At 43.1% G+C, this 15,206-nt stretch overlaps 1 protein-coding gene across 2 annotated transcripts in view; it reads right to left on the bottom strand.

The window, feature by feature from the left end:
• LOC122783622 (MAM domain-containing glycosylphosphatidylinositol anchor protein 2-like) overlaps positions 1 to 13,353 on the bottom strand; it is a 152,948-nt gene extending 139,595 nt beyond the window's left edge. For both annotated transcript variants that reach the window (XM_044048367.1, XM_044048368.1), the window contains exon 1: positions 12,328 to 13,353. In XM_044048367.1, the coding sequence (XP_043904302.1) occupies positions 12,328 to 12,400 (73 nt within the window). In that variant the 5' untranslated portion in view covers positions 12,401 to 13,353. The remainder of the gene's footprint in view (positions 1 to 12,327) is intronic.
• Positions 13,354 to 15,206: the final 1,853 nt, after the last annotated feature.

The raw sequence follows: 15,206 nt of genomic DNA, 5'->3' as shown, positions 1-15,206 counted from the left end.
ATTTCGATGATTGACAAACTTTAAAAACTTAGGTCGCAAACCTCGGTCTTCCTGCTGCAAAGGCAAGAGTTCAGGCAGAGCGAAACTCATTTAAAACACAGCGTCCTGGAATGAATGCATTCAGATTTATACTCTACCTACACAGGTAAATGACTCTAAAGCCGCAGTAGTGTGTAAGTTTTAAATAAGAACAAATGTCCATTACATTTAAACAATATTCAAATGAGTGCATAAAAGTGGATTGTTTGATCATGGAGACTTCTATGCACAGTAGTGCCAACTAGGAGTGGGAATCTTTCGGTGCCTCATGATTTGATTATGAAACTATTATCGATGCATCCTGTCTCACTGAACAATCACTCACCAGTTACCCACTGCTATTTTTACCAACAGTGCATTTGTGATGAGAAACAAGAGTTGAACCCATTTCCAATGTCATTAAATCATTAAACTAAAGGAAATGTGTAAAATGGGAAGTTACAACTGCGTTGTAAAGAAGTAACATCTTGAATCACAATTAACATATTTCCGATAAAATGTAAACTGAATCGTGCTTTTACGTGCAATATGTTCAACAGCTCAGCGTCATTAGCACCCGTGCGGCTCTCATTCATTGCTCTTGTTTGGAGCACATGTGACATTAGCCTCCAGTCATCGGTGATAAAGTGCAGTTATAGTGACGTAAGATGCGTGGCAGCTGTCCAAGCATCAGATGTAATATCTATACTACCCTCTTTTACCTGGAGGCTGTGACTTCTGTTTTTGTTTTGTTGTCGAGTGTTGCGATCGCCGTGTGAGTGAAATAGCGCCGCTGTATCTCGGCTACATGCTTCTTTGTTATGTGCTTCCCATAAAGTGTCCGGGTGACGGCGCGCTGCACTTCAGTTCAGTTTCACCTTTTTGTACCGTCTATTTTACATCATTCAACATTTAATTAATCGGAATTTGGACAATTGGGAATGGACACAAAATTGTCCACGTCCAAGGTTTTTCCCAACCCCGATTGCCAAATACTTGCGTAGTAGCCAAAGCCAGCCTGAAAAGTCGCTAAATGTTGCCAGGACAAGCCATATGCCAATCAATCACACTGTAGTTTCATATCATCTGAGTGAAACTGTGCCTTTTATTGTATTCTACACCTATATTTACATATGTAAACCGATTGAAAAGATGGAAAGTTAAAAGCTGCAAAGCAATGCCTTTGTCGTGTTGAAGATTAACAGTGAAACTGAATCGTAATATAAAGGGAGGAGAAAACAAAACCCATCTTCACAGACACTTGGATGAACAACAAGTGAGTCATTTCTTTCATTAATATCAAGTTGTAGGTTTTAATGACTGCAGGGGACTGCAGTGTATACACCGTCATGGGTTGGTGTAGTGGTTAGCAAGAAGACCCTGTCTGAACAAGGGTCTTTCAGCATGGAGTTTCCCCGTGTGTGCATGGGTTTTCTCCGGGTTCTCCAGTTTCCTCCCACAGCCCAAAAACATGCAGATTTGGGGGATTAGCTAAATTGGACACTCTAAATTGACCATAAATGTGAGAGTGAATGGTTGTTTGTCTCTATATGTGGCCCTGTGATCGACTGGTGATCTGTCCAGGGTGTACCCCGCCTATCGCCCTATGTCAGCTGAGATTGGCACAGCACCCCCTGCGACCCTGATGTGGAGGATAAAGCGGTAGAAAACGTATGGATGGCTATACATCGTCATCAACAACATCAGTGATGCTCAAAAAGAATTTCTAATCTTGAAGAATTACGGTCAGAGTTGAAGGTTCAGAGGTTGCGTGGTTCCACATTGGTAAACTATGTGTTTATTATAAAGTGTAGAAGCAACATAGAGTATGCATTCAGTGAGTAATTAATCATGCTTGTTGAGGGACTGGCACAGCTGTTCCCAAACAATCAACTATAGATTGAGTATTGACCTGCAGTTTTACAGTCAACCTTCATCCAAAATGAGGTTAAAGAATAAAATCCATGGCCAATCTGCCAGTCAGCCATAAGAAAACAAAAGTTGCAGTTGTTTGTTAAAGTTCTTTTTCAGCATGGCACACAGGTCTCTTTGATTAGAGACCAAGGGTCGACTTTTATAAATTCTACTCCAAGTTATGTTTTAGCAATTTTCTCTAGGTAATCAATGAAGGGTCAATGGAGAGGTTTAACAAGACCATTCCTCATTTTTTATTACAACTGAGACGTCTCAACTGTTCAGAGACGATGCCACTCTGAGACGTTAAGTCCACACCCAGAAACAAAGGAGTAATAACACCGCATGCACGGGAAAGGGAAGAGGACATAAAATGAAAGGAAACGTGGAGAAGCAGAAATGATGAAAAAGGGCATGAGGTCAGCTCAAGCTGTGAATGTGGCATTTGACGAGGCCCCCCATCACGCTTCAGTCATCTTCAAATGAAACAGATCTAACTGACATGAAAGACAAGGGAAAGGGACCACCAAGTGTGCGTCTCTCTCCCTCTGTAGTCACATTTCTAGGCATGTGAGGGATCACGGAATTACTCGAACCCAATTTTTCTGTTTTGTTGGATGACGTGATGTGGCCTGAACACGTGTAATAACCCCAGACATCACAAGATATGATGAACTGGAAATTAACTCAGGAAAAAGAATCAGACTTCCAACCAGGGCCATGCTGCATTTAATTATAATTTTTGATTCGTCAGTGACTGGACCTGTGTCCACATGAAGTCTTCATACTGACACGATTTACCTTTCAAGCAAGGACACTTGAAAACAAGAGACTGATTAAAGATAAAAAAAGAAAAATAAACCCCAGTCCATAAATAGTGGATGTGAGCATCTGCTAAGGCCAGAGGAGACTGATCCAAATCTAGTGAGAGTTTCACTCAAGGCAAAAAGCGTGGGCTGATTGTGGCAAGTAAAAAGTTCTCCAGAGCACACCTCATGGACAGCTAATAAATGAAGGCTAAATCATAAATTAACAGCACATGCACCAGACCACGAGGAGGCTCAGGCAACATATCAACAGTTTTTGGAGTTTTTTGCTTCCCGTTCATGGTTCTCTGCAGCGGCTGCCGAGCCAGCGCCCGTCTACAGTAAGAATGCAATTTATCTCCAGGTGAAATGAATTGCAGCAGCCTAAATAAAGACAAGAAGGGAGAACATCTGCATTAAATCTCGCTCTGAGAGTTCCTTCGCCACCGAGTGGATGCGCTGTGGAGAAGTGCTTTGACTACTCCAGATAACTCTGCTTACTTTGCCATGGGAAGCCATTAACTGACAGTGCACGGCTTGAGGTTATCCCCATGAGTGTAACAGCCTCTAAGGATATACTGTGTCTGGCAGAGAGATGAAGAGAATGACGCTAAAGAGATTAGCTATTACATGGTGAATCTCTGTTGGAAGAATATGGTTTTGAGAGACTATTGAGGGATAAAGAGACAGAAACATAATGCAGAAAGGACTCAATAGACAGTTGGATAGCCCTTTAAGGAAGCGATGAGGTTTAGCAAGTGTAAAACCAAGTGTAAAAGTGCACGTAATGACTGCATCATATGTACGCAGGCACTTTGAGGCATGTTCAGCATCCGTGATGAGTCTTCCTCAGATGGGCTGACGTGTGAAAACATTGATAAATTGCTACACTTTCCTACCCAGCAAACCGTTGCCCTAGATAGATGGAGGGGGAAAAACATACACACACACACACACACACACAGAAAATGGGTGCACATGCTCCCACACTTATACAAACTGCATGCTCATCTGTGTCAAAATTTCACAGTGCCTCTGCAGAGGCACTGCAAAACTCCACAGTCAGTCTCCTTCAGCCAGCAGGGGAATGAGAGGAAGGGGGGGGGAGAAAAAAAACACAGCGTGGATATGTGTGTGTGTGTGTGTGTGTCTCTGCATGGCTGGGTGGGGTGAGGATGTACTGCTATGATGCTAGTTTATGCAGAGGTGTCTCTCTGTGCATCTCCCCTGCTGTCTGGCTGTGTGGCATCGGTTTTGAAGACAGAGACGATCGGAGATAGTCACCGTCGCCATCACATTCATTTCACCACTGTTTGTACTTGTCGGAGAAGCTCGAGCATTATTTGCTCAAACCATAAGTACGGCCCTTCCTGCAGTTGCCTCACACGGCAATAAAATGGTGATTTTCTGGAGAGACACATTTAGCTTCTCTCCCCCTCCGAAACCTTCTGCATCCTATGCCTCCCCTCACAGGAATCTCATCTGCTCCCGTGCCCAGTTGTAAGGCTGCCGCTGCTGGAACGAGCTTTGCTTTCTGCAATCACTTCACATTTGTTTCAACGACTGATTTCCTGGCATGTAAAAGCATGTGCAAGTAGGTAGGCAGTGAGGGAGGACTGAGCGATGGAGGCAACAGGGAAGTCAGAGGATGTGCAATGCCAGGCTCACATACTGTCACCATGACAACAGACATCACTTCACAGGAGCTGCACTTAGGATGCCTGTGTGGGCTGAAGTGACATAGTTGAAGGTTGGCATTAGCCTCTTGTGGGTGCCACAACATACAAATCCTCTACAGGCTTGCTTTTTCTTTTTTTTTGCTCTCTGTCTTACACTCTTCTGCCAAAAGACGCCCTGTAACTCTTGTCAGCTACCTACTGGGGTTGCTGGGGGATTTGTAATTTGTGTGTAAATGCAGGGCCTGTCAGTTTTGCTAATCTAAGATGCATTAATTGACTGAAATGTGTAAGGCAAGACAGGAGGAGACGTTCATAGCGAATCAGGCCCTTTCATCACTTGCATCACTTTGAAGCCGGCAAGTATGTATAATTCTCTGTGACTCGAAGCGTTGCAAATCATGATAATGAGAATTTAAGATAGAGCAACACACTGCGAACATTAACGAGTACATGTAAAATATCCCATATAGGAACTGATGCTTGATAATGCAAAGCTAGCGCATGACTCGTCGCGAGCCGATGCTCAACACATACATTTACAAAAGAAGTGTTGTCACAGTTGTCACATACACTGATTAACATGTTGTCACATTAGCCGCGAGGCAGGTATAAAGGCATGAGCTTCATACTACAATTGACCGGCCTCTCCGAAAGCATAAATGAAACGGCTTCCTCTCCTAATGCACAAATCATAAACGTGTCTGTTCTTATCAGCATTCAGCATGTGCGGCTGAACACCTTGCTCTCTGCATCTGGCCTTGTATCTTTATCTTGTAATGCATGTACGAGGCATGAAGCCATAATAAAAGGGATGAATGTGTATTGTGAATAATGGGCAGTTAGGGGAGGAAGGGAGGGAGGGGGTGTTGTGCAAACTAAAACACATGGTGTATTGCAAGGACTTTAATGAGTGCATGATGTATCTGTGAATCCGTGGTTATAAATTGTGAGGAAAATGTAAAACAAAACCGTGAAGCATGGATCTGACTCATGAGCGGCTCAAGCTTACGTCTGTGGGTTTTTGTTTTTTTCCTCTACTGTCTCAGTTACAATTCCTATTATTGCACCAGATTCCTCGCCTCAGAAATTTAAGTCATATCTATTAAAATAAATGTGCACTGATCAGACAGGTTTTCCTTCCAGGCTATAAAAAGAAGGGCTGAATTATGTTGGAATATAATCTAAACTGTAATGTTACTGCAGGATGTTTTAATATAGTATGTCAATGTCAACGCATAATAGATTTAAAATGTTCATCATAACATTGAATTATCTTGATGACACAGCAAGGAGGAGAATTTGAGAGGTATTTGTTTCCAACGTGTATATATATATATATATTTTAGAAGACTTCAATTATTGACTAATTGTGTTGTTTCAAATGGCAATTTTCATTTGTTCAGCCCTGATAAAAAGATAATTCAATCAAGATCAATTAGTTTGACCCTTTTTTATAGCTAGATTTTTGACATTGGTAAAGCACGTAAAGCATACATACTATAAACATATGAATGTTTATACCACAACAAATAATCATTTCAATGGAAACAGCAGTTACGGAATCAGAGGTTAAGGACAATTACTGCTAAAGCTAGCTGAAGGTAACTTTGTCCTTAAATAAATAGTTATAGCTATAGTGAGTGCTTGTCCTTTACTTGAGTATTGACCTCTGGCACTTGCTAACTTAAAAGTTCAGTCCTGTGCTGCATTCTTTCGTTCAACATGCTTTGTGGAAGTGGTTTCGCAGTACAGAGCAGACAAGAGGTGAGTCATTGTGGTTACAGTCACATGGTCATGGTCGGGCACCAAGAGCCCTTATGAATACAGGCTGCCCTTGTAAATGAAATTTCATCCTGCAAGTATAACATTAGTCCATATTAGAGCCCGGCAGTTAGTCACCCTTTGGAAAAACAGGAGGCCACAGTTTGCTCAAGTCGCTACTAATGAGGACATGAACCGCCAACAACATCATGATATTACAGTCAAGCTGCAGGTAAGTTACTGATACAGACAAAGACACATTTCACTTCTTCTTTCAATGTTTTATCCAAGGGGTCTGTCCACATGGCTCACAGCTGCAACACCTGTCTGGCATTTTAAAGACAAGACATAGTCGCTTCAGAGTTGGACCATGTGTCTGTCAAAATCTGTTCAATAACATTATTCAATCACTACAAATAAAAAAAACCTTGTACTACTGTACAAGGAACATTAAACAGGACCAAGGTTGACATTTCTGGTTCACGACAGTCTCACTCCACACATCAGAGGCCAAACTAGACTTCTTTAAAAGTGCAGAACTGCTTTTGATTCTAGATAAACCAAGGTGCAGGGTTGGCCCTGACACGTACCTGAATGAGACTGAATAAATTAATGACGACAAACTCATTAGCAGCAGCTTTCAGTGCTCAACACTGTACAGAGCAGGACAAGTAGCTCTGGGTTTGGGGATGTGGGCTTAACAGATGAAACAGCCAGCCAGGTTACAATAAGCTTCTTTGGTCCGCAGCAGGGATTTGGCCTGGAATGATCCAGAGGTAAACTGTGTTCCCAAACTCATCCAAATCCTCACAGTAGAAGGAGAAAAGTATTATAACTCTTCGTGATGTGTGAAAAGCAGCCAAAGCTGTGTTATATTCCGGTAAAACACTGGCATGTTGATCATTTTCGTTCAGCGGTGCTCCACCGCTGCTTGATGATTGAGCACTGCTGCCAAAATGTTCCCACAATCATTAATATCAATGTGCGGCTAATGTTTATCACTCATAACTCGCACGCAAGTGAGCACCAAAGGCTGCAACACAGAATACAAAAGACAGAAAACTAATAATCGACAACGATTACTGAGCTATTGTATTCAAAACTATTTGGACTTAAACAAATACGGGCCATGCCGTTGTGAACAACAACTACACAACAGCACTGCTACTGAAAATACTTCCAGAAACTTCAAGGGAAAAACTCTGCATGCATACTGGAAACATATTTATTTCATGACTTCATCTTTGCTTTGAACAGTGCAAAACACAAAAGGACAGAATTAGGTGTTTTTCATGAAAATACCAGCAACTCTAAAGCTCAAATGTCCTATTTCCCATTCTGTTTACCGCCAAACTATACAGCTGTCTCTTCCAAAATAGCTGCAGGAGGCAGGGGGGAGTGCAGCCCTGCCACACAGACACACACCTCACATTCACATGAGCAATGACACCTCTTGGCTTTACAGCTAAGCATCAAGTCAGAGAGATAAACAGACAGGCTTCATGAAGTCAGAGGAAACAGCCCTGATGATGTCATAGTAATGTCACTGTGGGATCCAGCTGTCCACTAGTAGTGAGGATATACAGTATCTACTCAGCAGTTCTCCACTGTTGTTGTTATTTTTAACCAAGTCTTCCAGAAGTTTTATGCAAACTTTGTTGCAATAAAGCGCAGCTGTTTAACCTTAACCACATTCCATAGGAGTATTTAAATTCAAGAGTCAAACATTATCATGTGAATACAGAGAACAGTAGAGTGCCACAGACTAAGTTCAAACACACTCTCTGCTGTGTCTGTTCAGTGCCAGTCTCAGGAGACTGGGTCCAAAGAGAACTGACATTCACTATGATTAAATTGGTGCTATCTGGAGCCACACCCAGGGGTATGCAGTAATCCCTGATGTGCGCCGCACAGTGTTTTACTTCAGTGCGTTACTCCTTCTACCCCAGCTGTATATCCTAATTTGTCTCTGGTTGAAGCACATATACTGAAGACATCCATTGGGCAGTCCCCGAGGGATACGGAGGAAGAGACAGACAGAGAGGAGCGAGACAGACAGGGAGTGGAGGGGAGGAGAAGAGATAGAGTTATCCATGGTCTCATTACGGTGGGGAAATGTGAGGGTCCCGATCCAAGGGAATGATGAAGGACTCTGTGGAGGAGGCCTCTGAGAACCAACAAAGACGGCTTTAGTTTCACTGGCAGAATGCATTTGCATAGCTTAGAAGCCAAAGCGTCTGAACCGGGGCTCATGAAAAGAAACCCCAGCAATTGCTTGGACTTCAATGCAAACGAGAGGGAACGAGGGAGAGAGAGAGAGGGAGAGGTGGGAGAAAAAGCAAGCAGTAGGAACTTTTCCCTCTTCAGTGGCATAACATAAAACAAGATCAGGAACATCTGCACATCCCATGGAAGTTGTCGCTGTCTGACTTTGATGCAGAGGGAACACACTGAAGGCGTTACATCCCCAGATAAAGCAACAAGCAAAGGAGCATTTCCATGCTATCAAAAGGCTCATGTTCAATTGTAGCTGTGCGATATTATTATTTAGTGCAGTTTGATTGTCAGCAACATGACATTTTGCGTACACCGTGTGTTGTGCAAACATCCTGCTATATTTTCACGGGCTATGATGGATACTGGCCAATAAGAGCTGCAAGAAAAGGAGGACAGAAAAAGGAAGAAAACATAAGGAAAGGAGAAAAAGGGAGTGCAGCAGATGTGCTTGAGAGTTGTTTCTTTTACTTGTGGCCTGGAGTCATGGAGGGATGACTGGCCTTCATCAATCCTCCTTAATGACTCTGGCAGCACCACTTAACACACTAGTATGCAATTTCTTCATTACTACATCATGATTCCACCATTTAGTTTGCAGCAATGATGTATACTGATGCTCTGGGGTTTAAAATAATTGCTGAAAGTCTCATTTTCACGAACCGTCCCATTCATCTGCTACTGGGTTAATTTGGCGATCAGGGAGGCAAAATGATATATGGTGCTTTGCACGTACCAAAAAGGATACGGTGGAATCTGGTGCTTCTAGCGAGACGCGTCTCACTGTGAACAAAAGTGAGGCCCGTCACTGCTCTCTAGTTTCAAAGGTATCACGAGTGCAGTGCACTCACTCAGTGGTTGTCCTCTATAAAACCTGTTGTGAAACTCCACCATTTCTAAGTAACTGGCACCATTAAATGTTATCTAAGCCTGCATTTATTCAATCACACATTCACTGCCTTTCACCTGTGGTGCACAATATTCTCACTGACCCCACCCCCCCATGTCAAAACCGGCAATGAATACAATGGGGGGTACACAGCATGAATACTGATTTCTGTCACCATTAATAATAAATGTTGACTTTTGAACCGTGCCATTTTCATTCAGCTCTAGGCTGTATGCTTTAAACATGAGGTATATAAAGGATTTCACCTGTGGATCCTTACCATTGGCAAAAACGTGATATACAGTAGAAGTTTTGAGTCATAAACATCTACCCATCTACCTCCACCCGTTTCCCTATCAGATCAAAATATACAGCAGCAGCAGGAACAAAAAGGATATATTCAAATTCTCCCTAGACCAAGGACTTTACAGGACTGAACCATAGCTGGAAAAATATTGATGGAAAGAAAGTGGGTGAGCAAGGGAATCCTCAAGATCCATCTTCTACTGGTTTAGCCTCCACATGAGGGGGGCACTGCTGTCAATCTCAGCTGACATAGGGCGAAAGGCGGGGTACAGGTCGTCAGTCCATCACAGGGTCACACAGAAACAAACATCCACTTTTACACTCACACCTACGGTCAATTTAGAGCGTCCAATTTGCCTAATCCCCAAACCTGCATGTCTTTGAACAGTAAGAAGAACCCAGAGAACCTGCAACCTCCATGCAGAAAGGCCCTTGTTCTGACCGGATCACAAACCCAGGTTTACTTGCTGCAAAGGCAAGAGTGCTAACCGCTACACCAACTGTGTGGCCCTAAGCACAATCACACAGTTAAATACTTCTTTACAATTATCCTCTGCCAATGCTCTAAGCCCATCAGTCCACATGTGCCACAAATGGCAACACCACATTGAGCATTATGGGATATGATTCCTTCTAATGAGCTCGCAACTTCATCTGCACACACATGGTGTTGCATGGAAAACATTCGTTCACACTAAGAATCCACAGCTTTGATCTGACATCGTGTGATCGGGTTTTTATGCTTGGTTACGTCTCTGTGTCCCCTGAGTCGTATGTTCCTCTTACAGCTAGTGATTCAGTAGATATACATTTGAGTGCAGGCAATATTGTCTTGATATATACATTTATGTTTAATGAGATGTCAGGTCCTCTGGTTAATACATAACATGGAGGATTTCACCAACTCTTAACAACATTACCTACAGTACACCTATTCAACTGCACCTTAATGCAAATATCTAATCAGCCAATCACACGGCAGCAAATCAGTACATGTAGACAGGGTCAAGACGACCTGCCGGAGATCAAATTGACTGCATCAGAATGGGCAAGAAAGGTGATTTAAACGTGGCATGGTTGATGGTGCAAGACTGGCTGGTGTGAGTATTTCAAGAAGCGCTGATCTACTGGTTCACAGAGAATGGGCCAAAAAAGAGAAAACATCCAATGAGCAATAGTTCTCCCCCCTCTTTGTCAAGGCAACAGGATCTACAGACGAGCTACAGCAGCAGAAGACCTCACATAACTGTTATTAAGTACACATAGTACCAACAGATAAGTGTATAAGCTGCATCTCAGACTGCTGAGGGGTTTCAAAATGAGGTAAAGAGGGAGGAGCCGATACTGTTAGGACTGCAATCAATGTTGAATTGATGATTAATCAAGATAAAAACAAGCTCTCTGTTTTTACAGATTCTTTAAGGGTATATATCTTCTGGTCAATGTGATGTGACCAGAATGTAAGTAATGGAAGCAGTGATCATGTGAGCTACGTGGACTTAAGATATCTGGTGAAAAGACTTATCAGGCTGATATTAGTATCGATATATACTAAGGCTGTGATATTGGGATGGGTATTGGATGTGAAAAAGTGTTATTGAGCCATTCCGAGAAGTAAAATCTATATTGTTTTATGAATAAACAAATAAGCAGTGATGCTACAGCTGTTCTGACACATGCTGGGATTTATCATCTTATTCACTCCCTCTCTCTACAGCTAAATAATAGAAAAAAAGATTGATCAGGTGCAACACCATGACTGTTCCTGTCATGCTCACAGTAACCTTTCATTGCTACTGGATTTCACACTCACAGAGAAACACACCACGGCGACAAAGATCTTGGCAACAACTTCTGGATCACACCATCCCACATCTCTATTTGAGCTCACATCCGCCAAGCAGCAATCTCTGCTTTGGTCAGAGTCACTGCCACTGGTGACAGGTCAGAGCTACGCCTCAAGGTTCCCTCCCTGGTCCCAATGTTTGTGAACATGAATCATTACTTCCTCACGGTGCTGCTGCTGCTGCTTCCACTGTTGCGACTGGGAGGATGACAATTCACAGGAGACATCATCTGTGCCACTGGTTGCACAAGCAGACAGGGTAAGAGATGGGAATGTGTGTAGTGTGTGTGGGAGGGAGAAACAGAGAGAAATTCAGGCACACCAAGGCAGGAACGAAGACGTTCACGGCTCTGCATGCCAAATGTGACTGCTCAACAGTCCATTCCATTAAAACATATATTTGGGTTAATGTAACGCAAGTAATCTCAACCTTTTGCAATGATATGGTTGACAGATTACATGTATGTACTTATCTGGTGTGAGAGGCTCCAGGCGTCAGGGCAGATCTATCAGGTTCCAGTGTGTTCATGTATGAATGTAACCTACTAAATTTAGCCGCCTCACTAACCATCCTGAGTGATGGATTGGATGATAAAAGGAGCTGTGCATGATTGGCTGCACACAGGATTTGCTGTATAACCTCAGGGTTACTGAAAACTCTCAGTTAAACATGACATTCATTCCTGCTTGTTCACCTTTGCAGGGGCTGATGCTGCATACTCTTATTTTTATTTTATTTTTTAATCTATTTGTATGGGAATCCTTAAGTGAATTTATGAGCATCAGTGTTCTACAAGGTCATGATCACATTTGGTTTCAGGAGAACATACTCACCATACACTCCTTGGCAGCGGATGCCCTCCACGACCAGCGCCAGCAGCCCCAAAACACACACAATAAGATCCATCCTTTCACGTTAATCTCTGCATATCCAACTCTCAACGGCAAGAAGTCCTCTCATGGAAGATGAAGGTGCATAGACACAGCGCGGCTCTGCTCTCTACTAATTCAGTCTCGGTACACACACACACACACACACACACAGTAAAGGTATTTATGTATGCAGGAGGCAAACAAATTCAGGTAAGGAGAAGTCAGGAAAAAGGCGCAGCGCTCGCAGCACAGCTAGAGACCCCGCGGCGGATGTGGAGAGACAGTGGGCTGCAGAAAGCCCGGCCTTAGACCAAACAGCGACCTCTCCTCGCCTGCAGTTTGGCTTCCTCCTCACAGAGAAACCGTGTGTCTTCAGCAAAGAGCTACGAAGCTGCAAAGCGAGGAGGCGCACAGACGCTGTTGACTGCGGGCGGACGGGGGCTCTGTACCCACGGACATTGCCTAAATTCCGGCTGTGGTCACGGCTCGCTCCGCTGCTGTTGATGCATGCTGTCAAAACGAAGCCATCACCTCTGTAGTCACACAAAAAAAACAGTGGAAACCTCAGCGGTTGAATTTCTCGGTGGACAAAGTGATGAAGACGCTGCTGGCGATGCTACAGTGTGCGCTCTGCTCTCACAGTCACATCACGACTGCAGCCCCGACGCTGTTCAGCTCATCTCCGCCGCTGCCAAAGACAAGAGGGAGGGTCCAGTCCAGACTGATGTGGAGCGATGGATCGTTTCCTCCCCAGCTCCTCAGAGAAAAAAAAAAGGTGTCCGCTGTATGACACCACTTTTCTAATGAATTCACACCGACGGTGGGAGCCGGATGTGCCCGCCGTGCAGCCAGTAAAGCATCAGTCACGTTGCGCAATACGTGCTACGGAGACCGAGTGGCACCGCAAACGGTCAGTGGCTACGTCAAGAGGTGCGTGGCTTCCAGCGCTCATCTGTATGGGAGGCTTCGCTCAGCGTCAGGGAAGGCAGGAGAAGTGCAGCTGCTGGATGCTGAGGAGGAGGAGGAGGAGGAGGAGGACAGGGGAGGAATGAAGAGGAGAGGAGGAGGAGAAGTGAGGAGGACCACTGGAATTCAGAAAATCAAGCTTAGACAGACCTTTGCCATCAACACTTTACTCCTGAGTTGAGATGTTTGTCATCTGCTATTTTCCTTTCCATTGGCTTGGAAGAGTCTATGTTAGTACAAGCAAACACTGCTGCTGCTGCTGCTGCTGTTGCCGCCTCAGGCCTTCATATTTTTGCAAACTTTTTAAAAAAAAAAGTTTTTAAAGAAGGACAGCTTAGACATTCCAAAATGGGGTCCCAGTAGGCCCTCAGGGGACCTGCTGGCAGATCCACTGACTCCTGCAAAAAGGACGGGGGGAAAAATTGCATGTCACTATATCAGTTTTGCCACATTTAGTAACCGCAGCTGTCTCAGTTGAAGAACATGCAGCGAGGACAGCTTTCACTCCAATATATGGACTCATGGTCAGTGTTCTCAGAGACAAATAACTTGTATTTTACTCAGGGTGTAAGACAATGCTGAAACACACTGAAATACATGGTGTGAAAGTGTAGCAATTCTGTGTCAATATGTAGGAAATACACTGGACAATGTTTATAGACCTAAATAACAATAACATTACAATATATCAAATCATCATCGTTGTATCGGGATATGTATTATTACATTGCCACACATTTGCCAGCCCGCAATTATATTGTTAAATTGTCGTCCTTATTCTGTTTCCTGTTGAAGTGTTTGGTGATAATATCAGTAGCGGACAGCCTCTAAAAAAACAACAAATTGGAGACTGTAGTGGTTTCCTAGCAACACGTTCCACTGTGAAAGCTATACTTTTGGGACAAATGGAGATCAATGTCAAGAGCCACAGCTTGATCCGCCATCAAACAAACAACAAAAGGCATGTGGCGGTGACTCAACATGCAATTAGACACAACTGTGATTGTGGCAATTAATAGTGACATTTTAAAGCCCCCACCCCCACAATTCCTCTAGTATGCCCTCCCACCCCACCTCAAAACAGAAAATGGTTAGTGAGGATACAGGCAGCAGTTCTTTCTCACTCCAATTAAAATAGCTTAGAGTTCAGCATCAGTGACATCAAGTCAGAGTTGATGTTTCTCATAAATTAAAGTCAAACTCTCTTTCACTTATTGCTACACGAACATTTGTTGCACATGGACTGACCTTAAATGGCTTTCTCCTCTGCAAGGAGAGGCACTGCTTGAGCACCAGTGGGTTTGGCGCCCTCTACAGGACTGGATTAAATCAATCCATAATCACGCAGTCAGTCATTCACTCCAATTTTCTTATCACTTTGATTGCACATGCTCACTGAAATGAAGATGACTTCATGAAATGTTCTTATTTACCTGATCAAATCAAAACCATTGTCATTCTGAAAATATTGATATCTGAAGGACCTTGTGGAGCAAAGGAGTAAAATGAATTTAGCTGAGTTAATATTTGATATAGACTCATCTTAATTTAATTTTAAAGTCTAAATGATTAATCTTGTCCACCCATTTGATGCCGTCATTAGTCCTTGAAAAGAGGAGAGCTATAGAACCTCTAATGATTTAAAATGATCCGGAGCTTATTTTATGCAAAATACTGGTCTTGTTTTGTAGCTCTACAATTTTATATTCTCCTAAATTCAGGGTGTTATTTTTTTAACTGCTTCTCACTTGCTGTCGTGTTCACTCTCTGCCTGTGAGAGTCGATGAACATCTGTTTGTGCAGGTGCAAGAAAAAAATGCTCTTTTAATTTCCAGGTAAATAAAAACAAATCTCCATTAAACAAGTCATTTAAT

Source organism: Solea senegalensis, linkage group LG17 (genome assembly GCF_019176455.1).
Source record: "Solea senegalensis isolate Sse05_10M linkage group LG17, IFAPA_SoseM_1, whole genome shotgun sequence".
NCBI classification, from domain to species: domain Eukaryota; kingdom Metazoa; phylum Chordata; class Actinopteri; order Pleuronectiformes; family Soleidae; genus Solea; species Solea senegalensis.
The sequence above is the reverse complement of the archived record's forward strand: the minus strand, read 5'-3'. Positions and strand labels throughout refer to the sequence as shown.